This window comes from Macaca nemestrina, chromosome 1, assembly GCF_043159975.1.
Source record: "Macaca nemestrina isolate mMacNem1 chromosome 1, mMacNem.hap1, whole genome shotgun sequence".
Lineage (NCBI taxonomy): Eukaryota > Metazoa > Chordata > Mammalia > Primates > Cercopithecidae > Macaca > Macaca nemestrina.
Genome location: NC_092125.1, coordinates 226,092,911 through 226,109,680, shown reverse-complemented (window position 1 = coordinate 226,109,680; position 16,770 = coordinate 226,092,911). Strand labels below are relative to the sequence as shown.

The 16,770-nt window shown below is 43.2% G+C and overlaps 1 protein-coding gene across 1 annotated transcript; it reads right to left on the bottom strand.

Annotated features, from left to right (window-relative positions):
- Positions 1-410: 410 nt before the first annotated feature.
- LOC105479267 (ERBB receptor feedback inhibitor 1) lies at positions 411-14,965 on the bottom strand. The gene is made up of 4 exons (XM_011737205.3): positions 14,812-14,965; positions 4,171-4,368; positions 3,984-4,060; positions 411-3,083 (listed from the first exon to the last, which is right to left on the bottom strand). The coding sequence occupies exons 2-4, from the start codon at positions 4,293-4,295 to the stop codon at positions 1,897-1,899; spliced, it is 1,389 nt and encodes a 462-aa protein (XP_011735507.1). The 5' UTR covers positions 4,296-4,368; positions 14,812-14,965; the 3' UTR covers positions 411-1,896.
- Positions 14,966-16,770: the final 1,805 nt, after the last annotated feature.

Below are 16,770 nucleotides of genomic sequence, written 5' to 3'. Positions count from 1 at the left end.
GTGGCCTGAAGCAAGCAAGAAGCAAAGCCTGCCAAAGGGCCCACAGTGACTGGGACCTCGTCCTAAAAATCAGAGTGAGTCAAACCAAGTCTACACATCAGAACTGGTTTCTTCTGTCACATTGTCCTTGATGTGGACTCCCACCCCCCAATGTAATTGTTTTTGATAGTAACCCCAGAATCCAGTTCTCCTTCAGTTGTTAAAGGTAAAAACAAACAGCTCAATTCCACTGTATACTTTCATAATATGTGAAAAAGATTGCACAAATTATATTTCATTCTAAAGAATAAGAGTTTCAAGAATACATTAAACTTCAAAGAATCTTAGCTTGTGCTTAAAAATAATAATGCTGTCAAATTGCTTCATACACTTTATAAATAGAGTTTAGGCAAGAAACATTACTAATGGTATCATAAATAAGTATTATAACTTTATTAAAATGAAAAGACAATATTCAAAATAATGCAACAAAATGAATAAAATCCTTTGTCCAATACTGTACACATAATGCAGAAATCAGTGCATTTTTCTTAAGCACGTTTTAACCTTCATTTAGTTCATACTAAAATATAATAAGCTTTAAATAGCTCAAATAATATTCAGCAGTTTAAACTGTAAACAGCTTGTTTAACTGTTAAGAGAACATTGCAGTAATGTACCTCTGTTAGTGAGCACCTTCTCCTCTGTGCTTATCTCTTCAAGATAAATACATGGAAGGATGTGAAAATCGGAACACAAACTATGTGTCTCACTGCATCTAAGTGAAGCAGCCAGCTGTGAGAGTTTTCAAAGCAGAAAGATGCTGATGTGACCTCTGGAATTCAGACATACTGCGCTATGGGTCAGAAGTGTTTTACTTAAAAAGCAAACAATCCCCAGGAAATACTGAATAGGAACCAGCAACACAAGACCAGCTTGTGTTGTATTTGTTTATTAATACAGTCTAAAAAAACAAAAGCAAAACCACAACACACATCCCCAAACAATAACTCTCAATCACATAGCTAATCGCTTCATTATTTTGTAAAACTGACATCCTAACACTGGCACCTAGTATACTATCCCATTTGAGTCTAACGTACCCCACTGCCTCTAATACGGCCCGCACTGCGACGAGCTACTTCAGTGGGTGGGACCAAGCAGGAGCTGTAAGGGAGAATTAGTCACTAGTTCTATTATCGTTTTATTTTTCAAGATGTGTTACATGTACAGGTGACAATATGGTTGCCAAGTAAACTGCTCTCCCTCCCTCAACAAGACACAACATGAAACCTGGAAGTATGAGGCCTTGGGATGATTTTTAACCTAAGTAGGTACACCCATGGTAAAGAATGGATACTCTGCCCTCCATGGAAAAGACTGCCTGCAAAAATAAATGAAACAAAATAGAAAAGGCCTAAAAGCCAGAAATCTTCACTTACTAAACAAAAATATTTTTAAATGATTCTGATCTAAACAATACTGTATCTTCTTCCATTTATTTGCTCAATTTTCAGTCTATCAGGACTCATTTCTCCAGCTTGAGTTTATTATTCTGAATATATATTACTCTAAGATAGTAACTAATTGGTTAACCTGCAGCTATGGTCTATGGTTATACCACAAGTTTATATATAGGTATGTAATGTATGCATATATAAAAAGCTTCCCCATCCTCCCCTCCCCACCATCACATCTTTAAATTATAGACTTGAAAGACTTTTTTCCAACACTAACAAAATCAGGGGTTCTCAGCATAACAGCATCTCACAACTGCTCTAAACCTTCCGCATGAAGACAGAGAGTTCAACTATTTTATTTTGCAATCTAAGGGATTTTTCTGTGCACTTCAATCAAACTGGAAAATTGAGAACCATTTGCTCCTACATAACCTCTGCTGAACCACGACCCCAAGGTCTAAGGAGAAACCACATAGGATAAATGTTTACGCTTCACGTGGCCACCCAGATCCACTTTTGTTTTTGAGTCTGGCTTTTCTGTGGCTGAAGATATGCCGCAGTCAGCAGGTAATGGCTGGATTTGGGCGCTTGCAGTTGTTTCTTCCGCTTCCCTAAAAAATTTTTCATATTTGTCCAAGTATGGTGGTCGTTCAGGTAGTAGGTAATAATGGGTTGAACTAACCTTCTTCCCATTTTCAATAATGGGCAGAATGCAAGGAACCTTATTGGCAGATCCTTCGCTGTTCTGTCTTTGCAGTGCTTTGCTGCTGACATACTTGGGATCAGGGGCAAAGCTCTGTGTTGGGGGCATGACCCCATTGAGGTAAGACGGAAGGCTTTTGGGACTCGGTGTGCGCGAGTTACTCGGTGACAAAGGTTCTCTTGGCGGTACTTTGGGAGGCCTGTCTTCATCACTATAGGTGCTCGAAGTAACTTCTGCTGACCATCTTCTATAATCTGGCTTTACCGGCCTAGGAGGTATGGGAACTCTGGGGGGAATCTCAGGTTTGTCTTCATCGGAGTTAGGAGAAGCTCTGTGTATACAACAGTTGGATATCCTTATGGCTGGCTTGTGAAAGGAGCCAGCTGGTCCCGAATGAGACCTTCTTAATCTTCGGTGGGTCTGAGGTGGAGGAGGATTTGGATCTGGGACACCTCCATTTTGGTCAGACACATAGCTGAGATCTGCTGCAGAAACAGCTGGGGTATCAAAATATGCATAGTTGATTTGTCCACACCCACGGAAGCTTCGCCTGCCAGGAACATCATATTTGAAATCAGAAAGTGTAGAGTCTTCTAAAAGGAAGTCTGTATCTGAGCTAGTTAGGAATTCCACCTCACAGTCTGTGTCATCCAGAGAGAGGGCTTCAGAGATTGGCAACGGTGGAAGAGGCCTAGAACCCCTTTCACAAAGAGGGGCACAGGGGAAAAGGGAAGGGGAGTTTTTTATGGGTGTCAGTGGAGGAGTGGAAGCACAAACCCCGTTCACTGTGAGTTTCTTAAAACCACATACAACTTGATCCTCTTCAGGTGGTCCCAAGTTTTCACTTGGGGGAATAAGAAGAGGAGGCAAGCTGGACTTTTGAGATGGACCATTTTCTGCAAAGCAGTGGCCATTCATCGGAGCAGATTTGGAAGTGTGCCCTGGAATGAACAAGAGATATTAGTAAAAGATCAACAATCCTCTCTCCACCTGTGTGAGGGAGAGAGCACCCCCGCGACCTATGCTTCCCCAGCTTTCTTCCTGAGTGGCTGTTGTCACCCTGAACACCCATGCAACAACCACAGGTGTAATTAGAGAGCAGAAGATTGTTAACGCATATGGTGTGGTTCAAAGAACAAACTATCTCCTCTATCTCTCTTGGACATGTGCACAGTGCACACCCACACATCACAGGCAAGTTCTGTGACGTGTGCAAAATTCGCGGAAGATGAACAGCATATAATTTACATGAATACCATACTGCACCAGCCTTGCCATTTAAGACATGCGGCCATACTAGGCACGCAGGGTACCAATGAGATAAGACAAAGTCCTTATTGCTAGCACATCATAATATCGTGAGTGAATGGACTTGCTTGCAATGTGTTCAGTTCACACACAGCTCTTGACAAAGATACAAGGAACAAAATATTCACATTAAAAATACTATTTTCTAAGTTTTGAGGAACATTTATACTATTTTCATCTATTACTGTCAAACATGCATTCAATATTAGTAAGAAAGGTAGGAGATCTTGCCTAAGGTTTCATGAAGTAAAGTATGCATCAGAGCTGGAATGAGAACTAATTCTTGATTTTGGAAGATCACATGTCCACGACCAGTCCTACTTAGGACTCAGTCACTCAGAATGAAGGCAGTGGAGTACAATAGCTTGAGAAAAACACAGTTATCTTCTGAATCTGTTGCCACTAGGGGTCAGGCTATTGTTGGAAATAGTTCGGGTTTCCTCATTTAAAAAATAATGCTGGAGGACAAGCTAACCTGAATCCAGACTGATCTTCTCAAATGCTTACTGTGATCAGATTTTCAGAATACATACCAAGTGGTATTAGGCGCTCCTGAGCAGAAGAGTTCAGACTGTAGGCCATGGTTATCGGGTCAATATTTAAAAAGTTGCTGAAAGGAGAGGAAGATACCTTGGTCATAAACAAAGAGCAATCAAAGCCTCTCTCATTTTAGTGTCGCTTATTTATCCAGATTACAGCAGCATTATATCCTCTACTTACTTTTTAAACTCACTGCGACTGCTCCAGCAGGTCTTCCTCATATTCCCCATGGCTCGGCCATTATGTAGAAATCCAGTTTTTAATGGGACTCTGATCTCCTGAGCAGCAACTCCTGCTATTGACATTGTGCCTTATTCTGGGACATCTCCAAACCTGTGAGGCCCAGGCATTTTAAAATCAACCAGTAGCTTTCATTCCCTAGGGGGCAGAAGAGATGAGATAATAAAGAAAACAATTCAGAAATACCTCCATTAGGATAAATTACAGCAAAGCATATTATGACAGAATTTTGGGGGGGGGGGGATGCTGAATAGAAAAAATTAGTTGTGGACTTTCACTTAATTCTTACTGAACTAATTCTTATGTCTCATGAGGATACTTACATGTAAACGCTAAAAATGATTTTTTGTGTAAGTGCTAATCCAAAAGACATGAAATATTTTAGTGAAATGAGAAATAATCTATTGCCAGCAAAAGCAGACCTCCTACTGCAGAGCCTGATAGTTGCACAACAAATCACACTCACTTGGCAATGCACACAGACCCTCCCTTGACCTATTAAACCAGCCTTCTAAGTTACGGCTGCACTGGGCATGAAGCACCAGTGAATCCCGCTTATTTTTCCCAAGCTAAAAAAGTAATTGTATTTTATGCCACAGAACGAATATTCACTAAAACCCAATGCTGAAACTAAGTAAGAGTTTCTACAGTATTGGCACCTGACCACCCCAGGGTCTAGCATTTATTTGGATTTTGTATTTCAGGGTTGGCCATGGGAAGACAAATTCTCCAGTTACTACTTATTCAAGGAACAAACAGTAATATATGAAGATACTAATTTCCATTATCCTGTAAAAATCAAGTTCTGCAAGATTACGAGCTTCAGTAAAAGCCTGGGACAGCTTCCTCCCTCCCTTTTAAAGACAAACTTAAAGGTACATTCTTTACATTCTCCTTTGTGAAATACTCAGTAACTCACATCTTGCTTAGCTGCAAGGCATGGATAACAAAGGCTAAGTACATTTTTCTTAAATTAGTTTCTCAGCTTTAGGACTCCCAATCCCCCTTGTCAGATGTTACAGGTCTGGAGTCCCTACAGCCCCCTTTTCATTTTCCTTTTTTATTATTCGTTATGTAAGTGTTAGTCGGCATCAATCTCTGCTGTCTTCAGATAGCCAAGTTTACTTATGGTAAGTTTAGGTTTTTTTCCTTAGGCACCAGGATATTATCTGTCAATTATCTGTGTAACACTGACCCCTTTTGGGGCATGTACATGTACACTCTTTAACACGATCTCATTCTCTTACTAAATATTAGTAAGGGATTAGTGCAAACAGTATCTGCACAGCTGTGTGCTGGGCACTGTGCGAAGGACTGAAGATGACTGTGACACATTTGCTGTGGGGGAGAGGTACACAGGTTTTTGTTTTTTTTTTTGCTCAGTAACTTCAAATCTATTATTTACAAATCTGTCACCTCCTACTAGACTGTAAGCTCAGGACAGAGGCTGTGTCTCAATCACCTTTTAACGATCAGTACCTGGAACAGTAGTAGGTGCTCAGTAAGTGAATGTTTGTTGAATGAATGATTGTATAATACCATCTAATTATCATAATCAGTATCAACTCAATATACACATTGTGTGAGGCACAGGGGTTTTTTAAAGCTAAAAACCTTTAAAAAATACTCTGCAAGTGTCCATTATTATTTTCCCATTAGAAAGGAACACAGTGAGAGTAATGCTCTACAGGTTCAAGGTCTCAGTAACAAAGTAGAGAAGGGGATCCAATGACTGGCTCTCTGTATTTTACCCTTCCAGTCAGCTGTTCTATCTGGCAGAGATTTTATGATAGGGTTAAAATATTATTTCAGATAGTCAAGCATTATTTTTCTTTAAATCAGTCTCTCAAATATATGATAAAGAAAACATTCTGTCATTTAAGAATTCTAAATTATTGAGAAGTCTTTTGAGGATCGGTTTTTCAGATTACTTAAATGAAGCAAATGTGTATCTACCATCAAGCTATAAAAAATTTAAAAACCAATTTTAAAATATTCCAACCTCTCCCTCTGTGTACTTAGCCCAGTGGTTTATCAAGCTTTTTCTAAGCATTCTACAAGCACTGGCAAGACTATGAGAAAAGTATCTGTGGTAATATAAAAATGAAAGGCAAGATAGGAAGAAGAATATGGTATTTAAGTAGTTTGAAAGCACACGTTTGAAGATCGCTCATCCCGATTACAGGAAAATGCTGCAGGGGATTCTGGAGGCCCAACCCCCACCTGTCTGCAAGCCAACAAGTACTACTAGTAATTACTGTGTGTCAGCCTCCTAATGCCATCTACATCTTAGCTTTCAACAGAATGATTGTGTAACTATCGCCTCTGCAGAAATTGCCTTGGAATTCTAAACTTACATTTCAATGGTCGCTTAAAATTATTTATACGTTCTAGAAAAAGTTATTTTTTATTCATTGTTTCCATCACCTACTTGTTAGCTTTCTTAAGAAAAAAATTTTTTTAGTATAAAAAGAATTGTGTTCACTAAGCCAGCTCACTTCTGACCACAATAGTGTCTTTGTGTATTCATAGAAGGTGACCTGCCTCTAAATTTCAATGGGGAATTGTGAATGGGCCATGTTATGAAACTGTCCGAACTTCCTACTTGCTAGCATGGGAGACGAGGGGGGCAATATAACTGCCATGTTCTCTTCTTTTGGAAAATAACTTCAAACCGTAGACTCAAAAAGGGCAATGTGCTACAGGTTTGGAAGCAAGCTTTTAAAAAAAATGTTCCTCAGATTGTAAACCGAGAGTATGAAACCACCTGAAACTCTCTCTCTCTAAAAACCTTCTAGTATTCAGTGCAAATGGAAGGAGGGGGAGTAAATAAATCCATTTTACCAACCTCAAGCTAAAAAGAAACAAACTCTTCCCAAGTGACGTTTAATGCTGCAATTTTTCACATCTTATCTGTCTTACAACTCATTAGAGGAAAACAATTGCAAAAATGTACCTATGTGGGAAAATCAATATCTAAAAAGTACAAGATGGAATTATGTCATGGAATCCAAAAATAGGAAAGCGAACGTGAATGCAGGCAGCATGGTTTAGACGAGGACCCGAATAACCTTAGGCATGACTTCTCCAAACTTCATCAACTATTTTTAGCTTTTTTAGTGGGTCTAAAATGCAGTTAAATACCAAATTTCAGACATGAACCACCTTTTCCTGTTAACATAACTTGATTCTTTTTAAAATTCAACAAAAAAAGAAGCCCTAAAATCATTTGCTTCTTGAGGTTATCCTTTTATTAATCCACTTGTATAGCTTCAACTCATAGACAGCTCCTGAATCAATGACTCCAGCCTGGCTCAAGCTTCAGCTTTGCATTTCCTCTTGTCTGGTGATTATCTTTCCACTTGAATGGCCCTCTGGCATCTCAGACTCTACAAACCAAACTCCTCCTTTCACTTCATATTCCATTCCCCACTCAAACCAGTTCAGGGTCTAAGAGGATCACACTTCTCAAGGCACCATTTTTAACCTGAGGCCATGTACATTCAATTGCCAAGTTCCACAGACTACTTTTACATGATTTCTCAAATCTTACCTTTCCATTCACAGGCATCATTCTTCCTGGGGTCTGGAAATATGCAACCTATTCTATACACCAGTACCAGGTCAATATTCCTTAACAACAGCTCAAACTAAGATTTGCTGCTGCTCAAAAAACCTTCAAAGGCTCCTAAATAAAACCTCCTCAGCCTGGCATTTAAGGCCTCTACAATATAAACCTAATTTATATTTTCAAGCTCATTTCTATTTTCCCCAAATCTGTCAGAATTCAATTTATCCTTTAAGGTCAACTCTACCCTCCCTTCTCCATGAAGCCTCTCCCTTCATGAAACACCAGAGCAGGGGCGCTCTGTTCTTGGGTTATTCTGTGCTGGGCCCCAATTCCCATTCCACTCTTCAAATCATCCAGGACAGAACTGATGTCCGATTTATGATTTCCCCCGGTAAATCTTGGCATCATTCATGTCTATTATTTATTAAATGGATACTGAGAAAATATCCATCTCATTTTTAGAAAGTAATGACATGAAAGATTCACATACACTGTGTGTCAGTGAAGAGCTCAGTAAGGATAAACTTAATGCGTGCTGGAGTGAGGCCACTGCCCAGTAATAATGTAACAAGCTTAGGATATGTAACAGGAAGGAATTTTTATGAAATTCATTTCCAGAATTCAAAGTAGATAGTTTGTAGACTGAGTAAAAAATTATAAGCTTCAGTGGTTAACAATGTAGCTTTCTAAACTGGTTTCTGTTACAGTATATTTACTTGAAGCAACGAGGGGGGTACTTTCTGAAAACAGTGTTTTGCCTTCTCTTAAAACACTATTCCTTCTAGACTGTGTTTTTACTGCTAAATTTAAGGTCACTTTCATTTTGCTAAAAAAGTTACACCAAAAGCACACTGCACTTTCTTCATTAAGGTGAAATCACATGCCTTTAGCTTGAGGATAGTCTCTTTGAAATTGCTTAAAAAAAAAAAAAAAAAGAAAGAAAAAGAAAGAAATGCAGGCTACCTTAAGGCAGTAACCTAGATCTGCTTACCTGGCCACCAGATCTCATTAATAAATCTCAGAAGCCATCCATGGGAGGAGGAGGGGCACATTTTTGTCATACAACTCATCCAGTTCTGCCCAGTGCTTCCTTATTTAAGGGTGTGATGTAATTTCCTCCTTTCAATCTGGTTCTAGAACCTGATTTCTGTTTATTCAGGGTGATAAATGGTCTTTTCAGTTCCATTTAAGAATCACCTACATTAAGTACTTCCATAACCAGGGAAGATAATAAGGTAACTACATTTAGAGGCAAAATTTATAAAAAGAAACTGATTTAGGAATATGACAAACTCCATGATTTTAGATCCTCCCCAAATAGACCAATCTCTGCATGTTTATTTTTAAAAATGTCTAAAATAATCACCTGTGAGGAAATTAACAAAAAAAAACCCACTAATTTTTTTTTTTTTTTTTTTTTTTAGACAGAGTCTCGCTCTTGTCACCTAGGCTGGAGTGCAGTGGTGCACACCACAATCTCTGCCTCCCAGGTTCAAGTGATTCTCCTGCTTCAGCCTCTCAAGTAGGTGGGATTACAGGCATGCGTCAACACACCAGGCTAATTTTTGTATTTTTAGTAGAGACAGGGTTTCTCCATGTTGGTCAGGCTGGTCTCAAACTCCTGATCTCAGGTGATCTGCTTGCCTTGGCCTCCCAAAGTGCTGGGATTACAGGCGTGAGATACCGCGCCCGCCCCAGATTTCATTTTAATAGCCTATGATTTAGGGGTAGGAAAAGAAAGAGGGAGGCAAGTTAAGAAAACTTCCTTAGTTGTACTCTCTACCATGGTAAATGGTAAAGAGTAATAGCCTTTAAATTAAAAACATAGATGACTTTCAAAATAAGGTCATATTTTAATGTAATTAAAATACTCCTGCATGAATTCAAGAAAAGCTTGATGGCTTCAGTAAATATGAAAATGTAGTTCAGTGTGGCAAAGATGAACATTTGTGTCTGTGTTTGCAGCTCCATTCCTCAGAGGCTCTTAAACGTGTCCAGAACATAATGGACCATTTGTAGGTGGTGAAATAAGAGGCAACAGAGAAAATAATTTATCTTCAAACTGTCAAATAAAAAATAAATGACATAATTTATTCAATAATTCAGAATGCTTTCTAACTATTTTAAAAAAAGCTAAATTAACAAAAAGCCCATTCCCTCAACTACCATAATCCAGTCTTTCCACCCCCTTCAGCCTCCTACACAATTTGAGTGTGACAGCAGAAAAGTAGAATAGCAGGAATATATTCTTTTGTCTTTTGTATTTTTCCTACAGAGTAGCACAATCAGTAACTATATATACACACAGAGGGGAGAAAAATATTATTTTTTTGACATATACACAATAGATTATTTTTTATTATAAAAGCAAATTCTAATCTAAAGACAACGAGCACAATGGTCTAATGATGGGACGCAAGTCTTTAAAACTTCAAATTTATTTAACAAGCATTTAAGTTATCCAATGGTAACTCCAGATTGTTACAATTAATATAAAACCATTAATAACAACATTCACTGGACATACAACTGCCAGGCAAGCATGGTTCTAAGTGCTTTGTGTGTATTAACTTATTTAATCCTCTACAATGCTGTAAGGTGGGCTACTATGATTACTCTCACTTACTTGAGGCACAGAGTTAAATAACTTGCTCAAGGTCAAACCTGGTGAGCAATGGGGCCAGGACTTCAACCAGACAGCCCGGCTTCAGTGTCCAGGCCCTTCACCAACACACCACACTGCCTCTTCCAGTCCCTACAGCTTTTTAAACCGGCGAAATAGGATCCAACTGAGTATAATGCTCAACTTTTAAGGGTAGCACAGATACCTTTTTTTGGATTTACTGGTAATAAATAGTTTTTCTTGGGTAACCTGTAGCCTATGAAAGTTCCTGTTTTACTTCAACTCCCTCAAATTCTCCTATTAAAAGTTATTAATTGTAGATCTGGCCTATGTATCCTCTAAAAAGGGTGGGTTAAGGCATCAGTTTGACATTCTTTTACCACTTCAAACAATTATTTTGAAGCCCTCAATCTTTAATGATACACTGATGCCCCACCATAATAGAACTCTTTATGACACGGTTATTTCATATAACACAAGTCTTGTTTTTACTCGTAATAAGGGGTTACTACATATACCCAACGGGCCTCCTTTTAATACACTTTCACAGTATGGATCCCAATGATGGCATTATAATCACACTGTATTGTAAAATCCAGAATTTAATAATAGAATACCTTATATTTGTAAAGCACTCTACACGTTACAAAGCACCTTCTTACACATTATCTCACTTGATCCCCACAACATCCCTGTAAGAAGAGGCAGGGATTATAATCTCCATTTTGCAGATGAGGAAACAAAGTGAGGTTAAATATCTTGCTATAAGCAAAAAGGCTATCATGGCTCTTCTGTCCTATATTCCAGCATTTTCCCCACACTTTCACTACCTCTCTGCTCTATAGTATCTTCATTTTAGGCAACAACCTCACTTCTCCTTGTGACATTCTTGTTTATAAATGGAGAAACTGAAGCAAAAGACTGTTAAGTTAAATGCTCAAGACTTAAGTGCTGGTCAACAGCAGAGGCAGGAACAGAAACTCAACTCATAGTGCTCATTCAGCTCAAAAATTCTTAGAGGGCAAGGATTAATTCTTTTCACAAATATTTATCAAGTGCTTATTCTGGATTAGATACCATGTGAGGTGAAAGAGATATGGTTGCTGCCTGAAGAAGCCTTCCATCTAATGAGGGAGGAAGAGAATAGACAAGCAAGCAAACAATTTTAGATGGAGGTACCTTCCAAGGAAACAAGCAGATACAGCAATAGGATGAGGCGGCATAGGAACATATATTTACACAGGTGGTTTGGGAAGGCCTCTCTGAGTAGGTGACTTTTACAATGGAAATCTAAAGGCTGAAAAAGAGGCAGCCCTGATAAGAGTCAGAAGACAATTCTACTGAGCGAATAGTTGTTTAAAAAACAATCTGTAATTAGTCCATTTCACATCTGGGGTATTGAATAAGAGCTTTTGGACAATGTCCTCCAATCCTTACCTTCCTATTGTTTCCAGGTTGAAAAGGGCTCCATTTCTGTAGCCAAAGCCCCACATTTTTTGGTTTCTTTTTGTCTTTTAAAGACAGGGTCTCACTCTGTCACCAGGATGTAGTGCAGTCATGTGACCTTGGCTTACTGCAACCTCTGCCTCCCAGGCTCAAGCAATCCTCCCACCTCAGCCTCCTGAGTAGCTGGGACTACAGACATGAGCCACCATACCCAGCTAATTTTTGTGTTTTTTTTTTTTTTTTTTTTTTTTGGTAGTGACAGGGTTTTACCATGTTGCCCAGGTTGGTCTCATATTCCTGGGCTCAAGCCATCTGCCCCACCTTGGCCTCCCAAAGTGCTGAGATTACAGGCATGAGCCACTGAGCCTGGACAAAAGCCCCACATTTTAAGGACACACTCATTGAGACCTGGAAGAGTGGTCTTTCTGTAACACCGCCCAATTTTACGGTGTAAGGAATTGGACTACAGTATCAACAAAGACTTCAATTCTCAGAATCCTCCCTGCCACCTTCTGAAATCTGAATCCCTAACTTTTCCCTACCTTAAAACTAATTGTTAAACTAGTAACTTACATTTAGGACCCTCAAACTCATTCGCCTCATCTACCTTTACAAAGCACATGTTTATGCTGTGTGAACAATGCCAGAATGCCACAACTGGACTGCGTTTATGAAGGGAGTTCTTCATTAGCTTTTATAAACCCAGACACCGGCCAAGGATGCTAAATGTATCCAAATGTATCCAGATGATGAGGTACCAATTCAAATGTATTTAGATTAAGAGCAGAGTTGTTTCTCTGGTAGAGGGAGCCTATGCCATTCAAATTCCTGGAATTACCCTTGGCACCTCCTTTCCCCTCCTCTGCTCCTTTCTAAAGCAATCTGATGGTATGCAGACAATCAGGTCAGTTTCAAGCATGTTAGATTGTGCCTGTAATTTAGGCAAATTGCTTTGAAAAGCTACCATTAGTTTCAGCAGAAAGGAAGTATTATCTAGTTCAACTTTTGAGAAGCAGCAGTCAAGAGGTACTTTCATACAAAAACTCAAGCATAATTGAATCTTAGAGTGACCAGGATTTATTGTGAACTGCAAATAGGAAAACCGATGATTGAAACAACAGTTTTACCTGTGAAAAGTATGAATAATTCAGACATTTCATAACAATAAAAAAAAAATTAAACAGATTTGCTTTCCAACCCTTATCAATGACTGGTCCAGTCCTGCTGAGCCTTAAAAGGTAAAACATGCTTTCATGCAACGATTTATCAACATCAACTATGTGCAAGGCTGCATAAGGTAGAAGCTATACAAGGCAGAGTGCCTACCCTTAAGGAGTTTACAATCTAATATATCTGTCAGGTTATAAATCGTTAGTCCAAGACCTCTATCACTTATTATCGAGTGTCACCTGGAACACACAGGTGAAAATAAACCTCTGCTTGAAGTGAAGGGAATGACAAATAGTTTCTGAAGTCCATGCTAAATCCTCTGTTATTTTTCTTCAAACTTGCTAATATCTGGAAAAGAGCTTGCTTGATAACATATTGGTAACCAATTACAGCCAGCATGTTAGCAAGAAACCAGCTTCTTTTATTTTGGTCTTTGCAAAATTTGGTCATTTGCGGATACCTAGCCTGTCTTTGGTTTCTGTTCAAATAAAATTTCACTTAAAACTGTATATTGTAATTACAGAAACGTAAGAAAAGAAATGCAGTTAAAAAAATAGGTACAGTGAACTTGGGTGTTCAGTCTCAACAAATGCGTACCCATTGCATTCTTACACATTTATAAAAGGTTGAACATTTGTTCTGGACGGGAAAAAAAACGGCATTTTAACCTCACCTCTCTTCAACCCTGACAGTTGCCTAGAAACCAGTCTTGCCCTACCTGTGTTGCAGGTGTACCTCAAGTCACCAACACATCTCTTTTAAAGCTACAGCCTCCATTCTGACTTAAGTTTATGACTAACAATCTATTCATATTTTTATCAGGTAAGAGACTGGTTTCTTTCAAGCAATGATGAAATCCTAATAAAGACGTAGCAAGCACCAATACAGCACCATTCACGGTTAAGGAGTCATCTAATTTGTACAGGGCTATGATGTATATATAAATACACAAATTCCCAATAAGCATTCGCATCTTGAACACATTAATTCTGCAGTCCCATTCCATTCAAAGCGGTACTTAAGACATTCAGAGCAAAGAATCACGTTTCTAGGAGAGAAGGAAGAGTTCAGAACAGCTTAGACGAATTTTTAAATACTGATTTCGGCATTACCATAGTCGCTGGGAGACGAGGCAGAGGGACCGGGGCTGACCGCCAAAGAGAACCGGTACCAACCACCGCAAGCAATCACCGAGCCTCCCACCCCAGCTTTCAAGACAGGATTTACGGGCACACGGTGTCAACAAGACAACGCAACCCCGATTTTTACAACGAAAAAAAAAAAAATCAAACAAGCCCCTAGCGCCGAAGACGCTCATCCCCGCCGGGCCACCCCGCAAGCGCAGGCGGCGGGACTAGGACTCTCAAGCTCGCCGCTCCCGAAGCCCCGTCCGCTCCAGCGGTCCCGGTGTGCGGGGACGTGTCCCGGGCGCTCGGGTGCATGGCCCCGGCCAGCCGAGGGGCCGCGCGGCGACCACGGCCGGCGTGGAGAAGAAGGCGGGCGCCGGCACCTCGCGGCGTCCCCAGGCCCGGGCTGCGCCGCCGGGGAGGGTCCCGCCCTCCACACCTCAATGAGGAGAAGCCCGCGAGCGACCGGCCGGCCCCTCCCTCCGTCCCAGAGACTCCGCGTCGCGGTGACCCTCCCCGCGCCCTCCACGCCCCCGCCCTCGCGTCGGGGAGCCGCCTGGATCCCAGCACCCGGCGCGGGGGCCCCTGAGGGAACCGAGCGCTGCGTGGCCCTCCCCACCCCCTCAGTGCGCCAGGCCCCTTACCCCGGAGGAGCGGCGGCTGCCCCGCGGCGCCCTCCCGCGCATGTCCGTCCCGGCTGGCTCAGCGCCGCGGGCTCAGGGGCCCGGACATCGCGCAGGCGCCTCTCACTGGCTCGCGCTCCCGCTAGCGAACTGCCTCGCAATGGGCCGCCGTCGCCGCGGCTGCCGCCGCCGCCTCTATATATAGCATAGGCCCCTGGCCGTGAGGTCGCCGCGGCCGACCCCGCCTCCTCCCGCAGCCAATCAGGGCGCGCGCCGCTTAAAGGGGCGATGCCGCGGCCGAGGCGTTTGCGCGGGGCCCACCGTGGCGTAGCGCGGCGCTGCCGGGAGGCGGCTTTGTGTCCGGGGCGGCGTCTCCGGGTTGACCGCGGCCGCAGCTCCGCTCCTCTGCCCGAGCCGTGCGGCACTCCCGGGAACCTCTCAACGCCGAGCTTTCCTCAGAAGCCCGCGGCCACCTGGGCCTCGGACGCCGTTCCTGCCCGAAGTGAGGGCACATCGAGCCTCGCGCGGGATTTCCCATACATTCAGGGTCCGGGCAAGATTGTGCGTTTTTCCCTCTCCGCGGGCCGCCGCTGGCCGTGTGGGCCGAGGAAGCCCTGGAGGGGGAGAAGGGAGCCTCTCTCGACTGGGCCTGCGGCGTGGGAGGGACAGTGAGGGACGCTTAGGAACTGTGTGGGGCAGTGAAGGACAGTGTGGGATGATGAGGGACGGTGTGGGCCGTGAGGGACAGTGCGGGGCTTTGGGACAGTGAGGGACAGTGTAGGACGGTGAGGGACAGTGTGTGACAGTGCGGGACAGCGGGACGGTGAGGGACAGTGTAGGACGGTGAGGGACAGTGTAGGACAGTGTAGGACAGTGAGGGACAGTGCGGGGCTGTGGGACAGTGAGGGACAGTGTAGGACAGTGAGGGACAGTGTGGGACAGTGCGGGACAGCGGGACGGTGAGGGACAGTGAGGGACAGTGAGGGACAGTGTAGGACAGTGAGGGACAGTGTGGGACAGTGCGGGACAGCAGGACGGTGAGGGACAGTGTAGGACAGTGTAGGACAGTGAGGGACAGTGAGGGACAGTGCGGGACAGCGGGACGGTGAGGGACAGTGTAGGACGGTGAGGGACAGTGTGGGACAGTGCGGGACAGCAGGACGGTGAGGGACAGTGTAGGACAGTGAGGGACAGTGAGGGACAGTGTGGGACAGTGTGGGACAGCAGGACGGTGAGGGACAGTGTAGGACAGTGAGGGACAGTGAGGGACAGTGTGGGACAGTGTGGGACAGCAGGACGGTGAGGGACAGTGTAGGACAGTGTAGGACAGTGAGGGACAGTGAGGGACAGTGTGGGACAGTGCGGGACAGCAGGACGGTGAGGGACAGTGTAGGACAGTGTAGGACAGTGAGGGACAGTGTAGGACAGTGTAGGACAGTGAGGGACAGTGAGGGACAGTGCGGGACAGCAGGACGGTGAGGGACAGTGTGGGACAGTGTAGGACAGTGAGGGACAGTGTGGGACAGTGTGGGACAGTGAGGGACAGTGTGGGACAGTGCGGGACAGCAGGACGATGAGGGACAGTGTAGGACAGTGAGGGACAGTGCGGGGCTGTGGGACAGTGAGGGACAGTGAGGGACAGTGTGGGACAGTGTAGGACAGTGAGGGACAGTGTGGGACAGTGCGGGACAGCAGGACGATGAGGGACAGTGTAGGACAGTGAGGGACAGTGCGGGGCTGTGGGACAGTGAGGGACAGTGTGGGACAGTGTGGGACAGTGTGGGACAGTGCGGGAGAGCAGGACGGTGAGGGACAGTGTAGGACAGGGACAGCAGGACGGCGAGGGACAGTGCGGGACTGTGGGACCGTGTGGGACAGTGAGGGACAGTGTGGGACAGTGTGGGATGATGAAGGACGGTGTGGGCCGGTGAAGGACAGTGTAGGATGGTGAGGGACAGTGTGGGACAGTGAGGGACAGTG